At 39.9% G+C, this 13227-nt stretch overlaps 1 protein-coding gene across 2 annotated transcripts in view; it reads left to right on the forward strand.

Moving 5' to 3' along the window:
- INTS4 (integrator complex subunit 4) overlaps nt 1-13227 on the forward strand; it is a gene marked incomplete at both ends in the record, with an annotated part of 120553 nt that overhangs the window by 94994 nt on the left and 12332 nt on the right. For both annotated transcript variants that reach the window (XM_079708867.1, XM_079708868.1), the window contains one exon: nt 1497-1627. In XM_079708867.1, coding sequence (XP_079564993.1) covers nt 1497-1627 — 131 coding nt within the window. The remainder of the gene's footprint in view (nt 1-1496; nt 1628-13227) is intronic.

A 13227-nucleotide genomic window follows, 5' to 3' on the forward strand; every position in this document is an offset into this window, starting at 1 on the left:
ATCTGAAAATGTAGCTGAACTCATTTTGAGGTGGTTTATATCTTTAGCCTGTACCATCTCTCTTTCTCTCTCTTTTCTTTAACCATCTCTTGAATATTTAAAGGTCTTTTTTTTTCCTCCTCAGTTCATTAAGTAGCATTTAATTTTACTTGCCTTAAGTTTATTCTTTCTAGTTTTGAGCAGTTTCCCTTCATTCTTGGGTATTGGGATTTGGTGAACTTTTCTGGGTCATGTCTTCCCAATAGTAAGTCTGTATATGACTAATTACAACCCAGTAGGAAGATAATGATGGTGACTATGATTGTTACATTACAGTTCACTAAATGATTTCAAGTCTATTTTAATTAGCCCTCATAATAATCCCATTAGGTTGGAATAAGTATTAAGTCCATTTTACAGATGAAACAATGCTCAGCAAGGTTATATTCATAGAGCTATAGGTAGTAGGTCAGGGACTTGAGCTCAGGTACTCTGATACCCAGAGTCTGTTTTCTTTCCACTACTCTGCTTCATCTCTCATCTAATCTAGACTCCCTCTCAGACCTGCCATGTGGCTTGTTGTAGGGAGTAGAACTTAATGACAACAGACCACCCGTGGGCCACGGTGGGAGGGATGGGACTGGGAGCAGTAGTCTGGAAGAAAGAGAAAGGAATTACCATTGCTATGTGACAGTTACTGTGCTAAGCACCTTCCATACCCCATTTAATCCTTTAAATTTTGTGATGTTGGTGCTGTTTCTTCTGCATTTACAGATAGGGAAACTGAGGCACCATGTAATTAGGAAACTTATCTTACTGTCAGTTGTAGAAGACAACTGACAGGGCTCTGACTCCAAAGCCTTCAATGGGAGGCAAGCATCATTGCCTGCTATCATTGCTTGCCTCCCATTGAAGAAAGGGAAGGGAAAGAGAAGCATGATTCGGGGGGAGTCACTGACTTGGATAGAATAGAGCGAGAGCTTAAGATGCCCTGGGCTTGAGCTGAGGTCACTGACATTGTTTTCTGCACTGATTCCCTCCCTAAAATCCCTCTGACAGACCAGGCCCATAGAACAGTCTGGATGGCTAACAGGTGGTCAATGGTTCCTAATACTAAGTTCTTGAGGACTTTTTCTGAGGATTACGTTTCCATACGTATTCATTTGCCACCACATCACAGTGAATTTGCTTTAGTTACAAGCAGTGCTTTACAGTTTTATCAGTGTTTAAACTTTCATATCTTTATATCATCAACTAAGATGATATTACCAGATGAAAGTTTGTTTTTTTAATTGACAAAATAATTTATTCTCTCAACATGTATATTAATTTCTCTCAAATTACACTAATTTCTCTCAACATAGGCACTTAAAAATTTCAGTTCTGAATTAAAGCATAGGCATTAAAGAAAGCACTCTGTTCAGATCTGGTTTCACTTAGAATCCTGTGCTGCTCTTTGCTCTTAAGTAAGACTATAATGATATTTTTGCTGCTTATTACTTACCTTTTCCTTATAGATCATGGAAGAAACCTACAAAATGGAGTTCATGTATAGTGGCGTGGAGAACAAGCAGGTGGTGATTATCCATCACATGAGGCTGCAGGCCAAAGCCTTGCAACTTATAGTAACAGCACGGACTGCTCGAGGGTAAGATGTGTGGTTGGTGAAAAAGGGTGGCTGAGTCCTTTTTTTTTTTTTTTTTTTGTGGTACGCGGGCCTCTCACTGTTGTGGCCTCTCCCGCTGCGGAGCACAGGCTCCGGACGTGCAGGCCCAGCAGCCATGGCTCACGGGCCCAGCCGCTCCGCGGCATATGGGATCCTCCCAGACCGGGGCATGAACCCATATCCCCTGCATCGGCAGGCGGACTCTCAACCACTGCGCCACCACGGAGGCCCTGGCTGAGTCCTTTTAAAGACACTTACAACTGCATTCAGAGATCTCACCAAGGTTAATGATGCGTGAAATAATATTTAGGAAAGACTACCTAAGGGATATACAAGCTTTTCATTTTTTCAGATATTCCAAGTTACATTCTTGGATCAGATTAGATCCCTGGAAAAACCCTTTGGTGGCTCTCCATTGCCTACAACACAACATAGGGCTTCATCTGGCAACAAGGCATCCTGTATAGTCCTTGATAGATTTCTTTAAGAATATAGTGCCAGAACCACGTTTTTTCTCTTCTGATGGGACTAGTGCTCTACCTTAGGCAGTAAAGACAAATTATGAGAATGTGTGGTGCTGTGAGACTACTTTGTTCAAATTCTGACCTCTCTACTTACTTGTTGTTTGATTACAGACAGGTTTTTTTTAGCCTCTCTGTGCCTTGTTTTCCTGTCTGTAAAATGAGAACCATGACAGCATCTATCTCATGGGGTTTCCGTGAAAAATGAATGGGATAATACATGTAAAAGCACTTAGCATGGTACTTAGTACATAGTAAGAGCTCATTATAATTGTAGCTGTTAGACTTTCTGATAATGAGAATTGCTATATTTCATTGATTCTAAAATGCACATTTAAAAATTTTACTTCTCTGAAATCAGATATTTTTATGGTGTGCCATAGTTTCATTGAAAGTGTTTTTGTTTCTGGTGTTTCATAAAATAAAAGTGCATCTTAAGAATAATGGCACCACGGATTTAATATAATATATACTTAGGAAACTCGTTATCAGACAGGAGACACATTTGATGCTCAGCCCACCAGTTGTGTCAACCTAAAAATAGTGTAGAGAAATAAATGAGTGTTTAAGTAAGCACTGAAAAATACATTAAAAGGAACATTGTATTATTTTATTTCTTTGCTTATCTTGATAGCGACCTGATAAACTCAGGTAGTGATTTAATCTTAGAGATAGCCATACATTCATTTAACAAATGTTTAATTCCTGCTATGTGCCAGTCACAGCTGAGAAAAGATAGGTGCTTGTGATGGCATCTACACATTTTTATTTAAAGAAAATAAATATCTTTTTCAGTTTATATATGATTGTTGTAAAAATTTAAATATTGCAGATTAAGTGAACATTCTGTTCTCTGGTAATCTACCCCTTGTAAAACAAATGGCTAAAAGTGTAGATTATAAATGTGTGTATTAGCGTAAATCGAATCATAATATACTTGGCTGTTCTGCCATATTTTCATTTCATCCAACAATATAATATTTCATATTTCCATGTCATTATATAAAGATTCCAATATATTTGGTGTTTACTCATGCTATATTATTTTATATTTTCCATTTGTATGCATTCCTGCTTCTTTTTCTTTTTCCTTGATTTTTGCTGGAAATTTTTGATTGTTTTGTTTCTTTTTGTTTCTTTCTTCTTCCAGGGGTTTGAAAGTTCTGTACCCTAATTTTAACCTATTCAAGTGAGAGGCAGTAGAACATAATGATTAAGAGGGCTGGGGTGCCTCATTGCTTTGATTCAGATCTTGACTCCACCATTTGCAAACTTAGTGACCTTGGACAAGTTACTTAAGAACTTCTGTCTCAGTTTGTTTCCCATAAGTTAAACTGGGATAATAATAGTACTTGCCTCTCTGTCATAGGGTTTTGTAAGGATTATTGAATTATTATATGTAAAGCCCTTAAAATACTGCCTGACACATTAAGAGTAAACACTTGACAAATGTTAGCTCATTTTAGTTGTATAAATAGTATTTTTACTCATATATATATATATATATATATATATATATATATTAAAATTATTTTTTTATTTTTGGCTGTGTTGGGTCCTTGTTGCTGTGCACGGGCTTTCTTTTTGCAGCGAGTGGGGGCTACTCTTCATTGCGGTGCGTGGGCTTCTCATTGCAGTGGCTTCTCTTTGTTGCAGAGCACGGGCTCTAGAGCACAGGCTCAGTAGTTGTGGCACACGGGTGTAGTTGCTCCACGACATGTGGGACCTTCCTGGACCAGGGCTCGAACCCATGTCCCCTACACTGGCTGGCAGATTCTTAACCACTGCGCCACCAGGGAATCCCTACCCTTATATTTTTAATAAACAGATTGACCTTATATTTTTCAGCATTAAAAAATAGAATTTATGATCATCTCTATCAAGACCACATCTAATCAAAATGAAAGTTTTAGTGTATTTTTATTTGATTGTTTCATGCTGTTAAATAATTTAGAATTTAGTTTCAGATTGTTCTTTTCTTAAATTGAAGTATAGTTGGTATACAATATTAGTTTCAGGTGTACAGCATAGTGATTCAGTATTTTTACAGATTATACTCCATTAAAAGTTATTATAAGATAATGGCTATAATTCCTTGCGCTGTACAATATATTGGATTATGGTTTTTAACGTATCTCTTATTTTAAGAATTCTTTCTTAAAATATGCATTACTCTTTATAAGTACATTATCAAAATAATTTAGCTCCAGCTTACCCACCACTGTTCTTTTTGTATCACAATTGCCTTTTAAAATTCCTTGTTCTAATTCACTATTTATCTGACTGGAACACATTCGCTAGTATTGTTTTTCAGAGTAAGTATATAAGTAGTATTGAGACTTCGTATATCTAAAACTGCCTTTCTTTTGCTCCCATGCATAATTGGAATTCTTTCAGAACTGTTAATATTGCTATGTTGCCTTTTAGTATTTAATGTTACAGTTGGGATGTCTGATGTCTGTCTGGTTCTCTTTCCTTTGTAGTTAGCTTATTTTTCATCGCTCAAAGCTGTAAACTTCTCTTTTTCTTTTTAGAATTCAGAAATTTCATCAGGATATGTCTAGTTATGTGTTTCCTTTCATTATTCTTACCGACCTTTAATGGGACTTTGAAGTCTCAGCTCTGTTTTATCTCAGGGATTTTTTCCCTCTATTATTTCTTTTTTTTTTTTCTTTGTGGGGTTTGCTTTATTCTTTATTTATTATTTTTTTTATTAGTTTCTGCTTTATAACAAAGTGAATCAGTCATACATATACATCTGTTCCCACATCCCTTACCTCATGCATCTCCCTCCCTCCCACCCTCCCCATCCCACCCCTCCAGGCGGTCACAAAACACTGAGCTGATCTCCCTGTGCTCTGCGGCTGCTTCCCACTATCTATCTACCTTACGTTTGGTAGTGTATATATGTCCATGCCTCTCTTTCGCTTTGTCACAGCTTACCCTTCCCCCTCCCCATATCCTCAAGTCCATTCTAAAGTAGGTCTGTGTCTTTATTCCCGTTTTACCCCTAGGTTCTTCATGACATTTTTTTTTTTTTAATTCCATATATATGTGTTAGCATACAGTATTTGTCTTTCTCTTTCTGACTTACTTCACTCTGTATGACAGACTCTAGGTCTATCCACCTCATTACAAATAGCTCAGTTTCGTTTCTTTTTATGGCTGAGTAATATTCCATTGTATATATGTGCCACATCTTCTTTATCCATTCATCCGATGATGGACACTTAGGTTGTTTCCAGCTCCGGGCTATTGTGAATAGAGCTGCAATGAACATTTTGGTACATGTCTCTTTTTGAATTATGGTTTTCTCAGGGTATATGCCTAGTAGTGGGATTGCTGGGTCATATGGTAGTTCTATTTTTAGTTTTTTAAGGAACCTCCATACTGTTCTCCATAGCGGCTGTACCAATTCACATTCCCACCAGCAGTGCAAGAGTGTTCCCTTTCCTCCACACCCTCTCCAGCATTTATTGTTTCTAGATTTCTTGATGATGGCCATTCTGACTGGTGTGAGATGATATCTCATTGTAGTTTTGATTTGCATTTCTCTAATGATTAATGATGTTGAGCATTCTTTCATGTGTTTGTTGGCAGTCTGTATATCTTCTTTGGAGAAATGTCTATTTAGGTCTTCTGCCCATTTTTGGATTGGGTTGTTTGTTTTTTTGCTATTGAGCTGCTTATAAATTTTGGAGATTAATCCTTTGTCAGTTGCTTCATTTGCAAATATTTTCTCCCATTCTGAGGGTTGTCTTTTGGTCTTGTTTATGGTTTCCTTTGCTGTGCAAAAGCTTTGAAGTTTCATTAGGTCCCATTTGTTTATCTTTGTTTTTAGTTCCATTTCTCTAGGAGGTGGGTCCAAAAGGATCTTGCTGTGATTTATGTCATAGAGTGTTCTGCCTATGTTTTCCTCTAAGAGTTTGATAGTTTCTGGCCTTACATTTAGGTCTTTAATCCATTTTGAGCTTATTTTTGTGTATGGTGTTAGGGAATGATCTAATCTCATACTTTTACATGTCCCTGTCCAGTTTTCCCAGCACCACTTATCGAAGAGGCTGTCCTTTCTCCACTGTACATTCCTGCCTCCTTTATCAAAGATAAGTTGACCATATGTCCGTGGGTTTATCTCTGGGCTTTCTATCCTGTTCCATTGATCTATCTTTCTGTTTTTGTGCCAGTACCACAAAGTCTTGATTACTGTAGCTTTGTAGTATAGTCTGAAGTCAGGGAGCCTGATTCCTCCAGCTCCGTTTTTCGTTCTCAAGATTGCTTTGGCTATTTGGGGTCTTTTGTTTTTCCAAACAAATTTTGAAATTTTTTGTTCTAGTTCTGTGAAAAATGCCAGTGGTAGTTTGATAGGGATTGCATTGAATCTGTAGATTGCTTTGGGTAGTAGAGTCATTTTCACAATATTGATTCTTCCAATCCAGGAGCATGGTATATCTCTCCATCTATTTGTATCATCTTTAATTTCTTTCATCAGTGTCTTATAATTTTCTGCATACAGGTCTTTTGTCTCCTTAGGTAGGTTTATTCCTAGATATTTTATTCTTTTTGTTGCAGTGGTAAATGGGAGTGTTTTCTGGATTTCACTTTCAGATTTTTCATCATTTGTGTACAGGAATGCCAGAGATTTCTGTGCATTAATTTTGTATCTTGCTACTTTACCAAATTCATTGATTAGCTCTAGTAGTTTTCTGGTAGCATCTTTAGGATTCTCTATGTATAGTATCATGTCATCTGCAAACAGTGACAGCTTTACTTCTTCTTTTCCAATTTGGATTCCTTTTATTTCCTTATCTTCTCTGATTGCTGTGGCTAAAACTTCCAAAACTATGTTGAATAAGAGTGGTGAGAGTGGGCAGTCTTGTCTTGTTCCTGATCTTAGTGGAAATGGTTTCAGTTTTTCACCATTGAGGACGATGTTTGCTGTGGGTTTGTCATATATGGCCTTTATTATGTTGAGGAAAGTTCCCTCTATGCCTACTTTCTGCAGGGTTTTTATCATAAATGGGTGTTGAATTTTGTCGAAAGCTTTCTCTGCATCTATTGAGATGATCATGTGGTTTTTCTTCTTCAATTTGTTAATATGGTGTGTCACATTGATTGATTTGCATATATTGAAGAATCCTTGCATTCCTGGAATAAACCCCACTTGATCATGGTGTATGATCCTTTTAATGTGCTGTTGGATTCTGTTTGCTAGTATTTTGTTGAGGATTTTTGCATCTATGTTCATCAGTGATATTGGCCTGTAGTTTTCTTTCTTTGTGACATCCTTGCCTGGTTTTGGTATCAAGGTGATGGTGGCCTCGTAGAATGAGTTTGGGAGTGCTCCTCCCTCTGCTATATTTTGGAAGAGTTTGAGAAGGATAGGTGTTAGCTCTTCTCTAAATGTTTGATAGAATTCGCCTGTGAAGCCATCTGGTCCTGGGCTTTTGTTTGTTGGAAGATTTTTAATCACAGTTTCAATTTCAGTGCTTGTGATTGGTCTATTCATAATTTCTATTTCTTCCTGAGTCAGTCTTGGCAGGTTGTGCATTTCTAAGAATTTGTCCATTTCTTCCAGGTTGTCCACTTTCTTGGCATAGAGTTGCTTGTAGTAATCTCTCATGATCTTTTGTATTTCTGCAGTGTCAGTTGTTACTTCTCCTTTTTCATTTCTAATTCTATTGATTTGAGTCTTCTCCCTTTTTTTCTTGATGAGTCTGGCTAATGGTTTATCAATTATGTTTATCTTCTCAAAGAACCAGCTTTTAGTTTTATTGATCTTTGCTATCGTTTCCTTCATTTCTTTTTCATTTATTTCTGATCTGATCTTTATGATTTCTTTCCTTCTGCTAACTTTGGGGGTTTTTTTGTTCTTCTTTCTCTAATTGCTTTAGGTACAGGGTCAGGTTGTTTACTCGAGATGTTTCCTGTTTCTTAAGGTGGGATTGTATTGCTATAAACTTCCCCCTTAGAACTGCTTTTGCTGCGTCCCATAGGTTTTGGGTCGTCGTGTCTCCATTGTCATTTGTTTCTAGGTATTTTTTTATTTCCTCTTTGATTTCTTCAGTGATCACTTCGTTATTGAGTAGTGTATTGTTTAGCCTCCATGTGTTTGTATTTTTTACAGATCTTTTCCTGTAATTGATGTCTAGTCTCATAGCATTGTGGTCAGAAAAGATACTTGATACAATTTCAATTTTCTTAAATTTACCAAGGCTTGATTTGTGACCCAAGATATGATCTATCCTGGAGAATGTTCCATGAGCACTTGAGAAAAATGTGTATTCTGTTCTTTTTGGATGGAATGTCCTATAAATATCAATTAAGTCCATCTTTTTTAATGTATCATTTAAAGCTTGTGTTTCCTTATTTTCATTTTGGATGATCTGTCCATTGGTGAAAGTGGGGTGTTAAAGTCCCCTACTATGAGTGTGACTGTCGATTTCCCCTTTTATGGCTGTTAGTATTTGCCTTATGTATTGAGGTGCTCCTATGTTGGGTGCATAAATATTTACAATTGTTTTATCTTCTTCTTGGATTGATCCCTTTATCATTATGTAGTGTCCTTCTTTGTCTCTTCTAATAGTCTTTATTTTAAAGTCTATTTTGTCTGATATAAGAATTGCTACTCCAGCTTTCTTTTGATTTCCATTTGCATGGAATATCTTTTTCCATCCCCTTACTTTCAATCTGTATGTGTCTCTAGGTCTGAAGTGGGTCTCTTGTAGACAGCATATATATGGGTCTTGTTTTTGTATCCATTCAGCCAATCTGTGTCTTTTGGTGGGAGCATTTAGTCCATTTACATTTAAGGTAATTATGGATATGTATGTTCCTATTCCCATTTCCTTAATTGTTTTGGGTTCGTTATTGTAGGTCTTTTCCTTCTGTTGTGTTTCTTGCCTAGAGAAGTTCCTTTAGCATTTGTTGTAAAGCTGGTTTGGTGGTGCTGAACTCTCTCAGCTTTTGCTTGTCTGTAAACGTTTTAATTTCTCCATCAAATCTGAATGAGATCCTTGCTGGGTAGAGTAATCTTGGTTGCAGGTTTTTCTCCTTCATCACTTTAATTATGTCCTGCCACTCCCTTCTGGCTTGTAGAGTTCCTGCTGAGAGATCAGCTGTTAACCTGATGGGAATTCCCTTGTGTGTTATTTGTTGTTTTTCCCTTGCTCCTTTTAATATGATTTCTTTGTGTTTAATTTTTGACAGTTTGATTAATATGTGTCTTGGCGTATTTCTCCTTGGATTTATTCTGTATGGGACTCTCTGTGCCTCCTGGACTTGATTAACTATTTCCTTTCCTATATTAGGGAAGTTTTCAACTATAATCTCTTCAAATATTTTCTCAGTCCCTTTCTTTTTCTCTTCTTCTTCTGGAACCCCTATAATTCGAATGTTGGTGCGTTTAATGTTGTCCCAGAGGTCTCTGAGACTGTCCTCTGTTCTTTTCATTCTTTTTTCTTTATTTTGCTCTGCATCAGTTATTTCCACTATTTTATCTTCCACCTCACTTATCTGTTCTTCTGCCTCAGTTATTCTGCTATTGATCCCATCTAGAGTATTTTTCATTTCATTTATTGTGTTTTTAATCGATGCTTGATTCATCTTTAGTTCTTCTAGGTCCTTGTTAACTGTTTCTTGCATTTTGTCTATTCTATTTCCAAGATTTGGGATCATGGAAATAGAATCTTGGATCATCTTTACTATCATTATTCTGAATTCTTCTTCAGGTAGAGTGCCTATTACCTCTTCATTTGTTAGGTCTGGTAGGTTTTTATCTTGCTCCTTCACCTGCTATGTGTTTTTCTGCTTTCTCATTTTGCTTATGTTACTGTGTTTGGGGTCTCCTTTTTGCAGGCTGCAGATTCGTAGTTCCCGTTGTTTTTGGTGTCTGTCCCCAGTGGCTAAGGTTGTTTCAGTAGGTTGTGTAGGCTTCCTGGTGGGGGGGACTAGTGCCTGTGTTCTGGTGGTTGAGGCTCGATCTTGTCTTTCTGGTGGACAGGTCCACGTCTGGTGGTGTGTTTTGGGGTGCCTGTGGCCTTATTATGTTTTTAGGCAGCCTCTCTGCTAATGGGTGGGGTTGTGTTCCTGTCTTGCTAGTTGCTTGGCATAGGGTGACCAGCACTGTAGCTTGCTGGTCGCTGACTGAAGCTGGGTGCTGGTGTTGAGATGGAGATCTCTGGGAGATTTTCGCTGCTTGATATTATGTGGAGCTGGGAGGTCTCTTGTGGACCCGTGTCCTGAAGTTGGCTCTCCCACTTCAGAGGCACAGCACTGACTCCTGGCTGCAGCACCAAGAGCCTTTCATCTACCCGGCTCAGAATAAAAGGGAGAAAAAGTAGAAAGAAAGAATTAGTAGAAGAAAGAAAGAGAGAGAGAAAGAAAGGAAGAAGGAAAGAAAGGCAGGAAGGAAAGAAGGAAGAAAGAAAGAAAGGAGGGAGGAAGGGAGGAAGGACAGAAAGAAAGAAAGGAGGGAGGGAGGAAGGAAAGAAAAAGAAAGAGTGAAAGTAAGAAAGAAGGGAGGGAGGGAGGGAGGGAAGAAGGGAAGAAAGAAAGACAGACAGGAGGGAGGGAGGGAGGAAGGAAAGAAAGAAAGAAAAAGGCGGAGGGAGGGAGGGCGGAAGGGAAGGTAGGAAAAAAGAAAGAGTGAAGATAAAGTAAAATAGAATAAGGTATAAAATATAGTAGCGTTATTAAAAATAAAAAAGTAATTATTGAAAAAAAAAACAGACGGATAGAACCCTGGGTCCTATGGTTGAAGTAAAGCTATACTGAGAAAATCTCACACAGAAGCATACACATACACATTCACAAAAAGAGAACGGGGGGGAAAAAATCGAAAATCTTGCTCTCAAAGTCCACCTCCTCAATTTGGGATGATTCGCTGTCCATTCATGCACTCCACAGACGCAGGGCACATCAAGCGGACCGTGGAGCTTTAATCCGCTGCCTCCGAGGCTGCACAGAGAGATTTCCCTGTCTCTTCTCTGCTCTCACAACTCCCGGGTCTCAGCCTTGGACCTGGCCTCGCCTCTGCGCGTAGGTCGCCGGAGGGCGTCCGTACTTCGCTCAGACTGGACGGGTTTAAAGGAGCCGCTGATTCGGGGGCTCTGGCTCACTCAGGCCGAGGGGAGGGAGGGGCGCGCAGTGCAGGGCGGGCCTGCGGCGGCAGAGGCCGGCGTGACGTTGCACCAGCCCGAGGCGCTCCATGCGCTTTCCCGGGGAAGCCGTCTCTGGGTCCCAGGACCCTGGCAGTGGCGGGCTGCACGGGCTCCCCGGAAGGGTGGGTGGACAGTGACCTGCACTCGCACACAGGCCTTGTGGCGGCGGCAGCAGCAGCCCCAGCGTCCCACGCCCGTCTCCGCGGTCCGCGCCTTTAGCCGCGGCTCGCGCCCGTCTCTGGAGCTTCTTTAAGCAGCGCTCCTTAATGCCCTCTCCTCGCGCACCAGGAAACAAAAGGGAAGAAAGAGTCTCTTGCCTCTTCGGCAGCTCCAGACTTTTTCCCCGGACTCCCTCCGGGATAGCCGCGGCGCACCAACCCCTTCAGGCTCTCTTCCTGCCGCCAGCCCCAGTCCTCTCCCTGCGCTCCGACCGAAACCCGATACCCGAGCCTCAGCTCCCAGCCCCGCCCGCCCCGGCGGCCGAGCAGACAAGTCTCTCGGGCTGGTGAGTGCCGGTCGGCACCGATCCTCTGTGCGGGAATCTCTCTGCTTTGCCCTCCGCACCCCTGTTGCTGTGCTCTCCTCGGCTACTCCGAACCTTTCCCCCTCCGCCACCGGCAGTCTCCGCCCGCGAAGGGGCTTCTAGTGTGTGGAAGCCTTTCCTCCTTCACGGCTCCCTCCCACTGGTGCAGGTCCCGTCCCTATCCTTTTATCTCTGTTTCTTCTTCTTTCTTTTGCCCTACCCAGGTATGTGGGGAGTTTCTTGCCTTTTGGGGGGTCTGAGGTCTTCTGTCAGCGTTCAGTAGGTGTTCTGTAGGAGTTGCTCCACGTGTAGATGAATTTCTGATGTATCTGTGGGGAGGAAGGTGATCTCCGCGTCTTACTCTTCCGCCATCTTCCTCCGGTTCCTCCTCCTCTTAAATCTTAATCAGGTTGTTTATTAGAATTTTTAAAAAAGCTTTCTGTGCTTTCTTCCCTTGACATTACCTCATTGAGGTCTGCTTGGTCTCCTTTGCAGCTCCTTATCATCCTTATAACATCTAATAATTTTTCATTGTCTTTGAATACTTATAAGTGAAAGTTTAGACTAGTTTAAATTGGTAACTGGTATAGGCTTCCCCAACAGTTATAGGTCAATGTGTTTGGTTTCCCCTAGTGGGCCTCACTCTTACATTGAAAGTGGGGGTTCTTAGTGCTAGAGGCCTACTTCATGTACGTACCATGTAGGTGAGGCTACCTACTCTGTTTGGGGGTTGGGGAAGAGTCCCCAAATCTTTTTGTATTTTACTGCTTGGAAATTCTCCAAGTTGGTTGTATGTGAGTAAGCCAAAAAAGGTGCTACTTGGCCAAATTGCTTTCATTTCAGTCTCTGCTTAGCTGGAGTTCTCCCTTCCAGCCCTCTCATCCTAGGTGGTCTTCGGTTGGTTAACCTCACCAGCAAATTTCAGTTCCACTTCTAGTAGTTTGTCAGAGTTAAGAAAGTTTCAAGTGCTACCTGCTTTTTAGGAAAAGAATTCAAATTAATGTTGTTTGTAGAGTACATTTCCATCTGCCATTTATCATTTATTTATCCATTCAACAAATATTTATTGCATAGCTGCTTGTGTCAGGAAATACATGATGAATGATACAGAGTCCCTACTCTCATGGAGCTTACAGTTTAGTAGAAAAACTTGACTCAGTTATTAAGAACCTTGATACCATTCTCTCACATGTTTTTATATAAGGAAAGAGTATTTGTTTTTTCTCACTGGAACTTTACTCCTTCAATTAATAATATATTAATGAAAATGAGTGGAACATTCCCTGCAGAAATTATAAGAAATAAAATGCACAAAGATCAAAGGAAAAATCTGTTGTGTGATTAGTAAATTATATTGGCCTGGCATGTTGCCTGACTTAT

This window comes from Hyperoodon ampullatus, assembly GCF_949752795.1.
Source record: "Hyperoodon ampullatus genome assembly, chromosome: 7".
Taxonomy (NCBI): Eukaryota; Metazoa; Chordata; class Mammalia; order Artiodactyla; family Ziphiidae; genus Hyperoodon; species Hyperoodon ampullatus.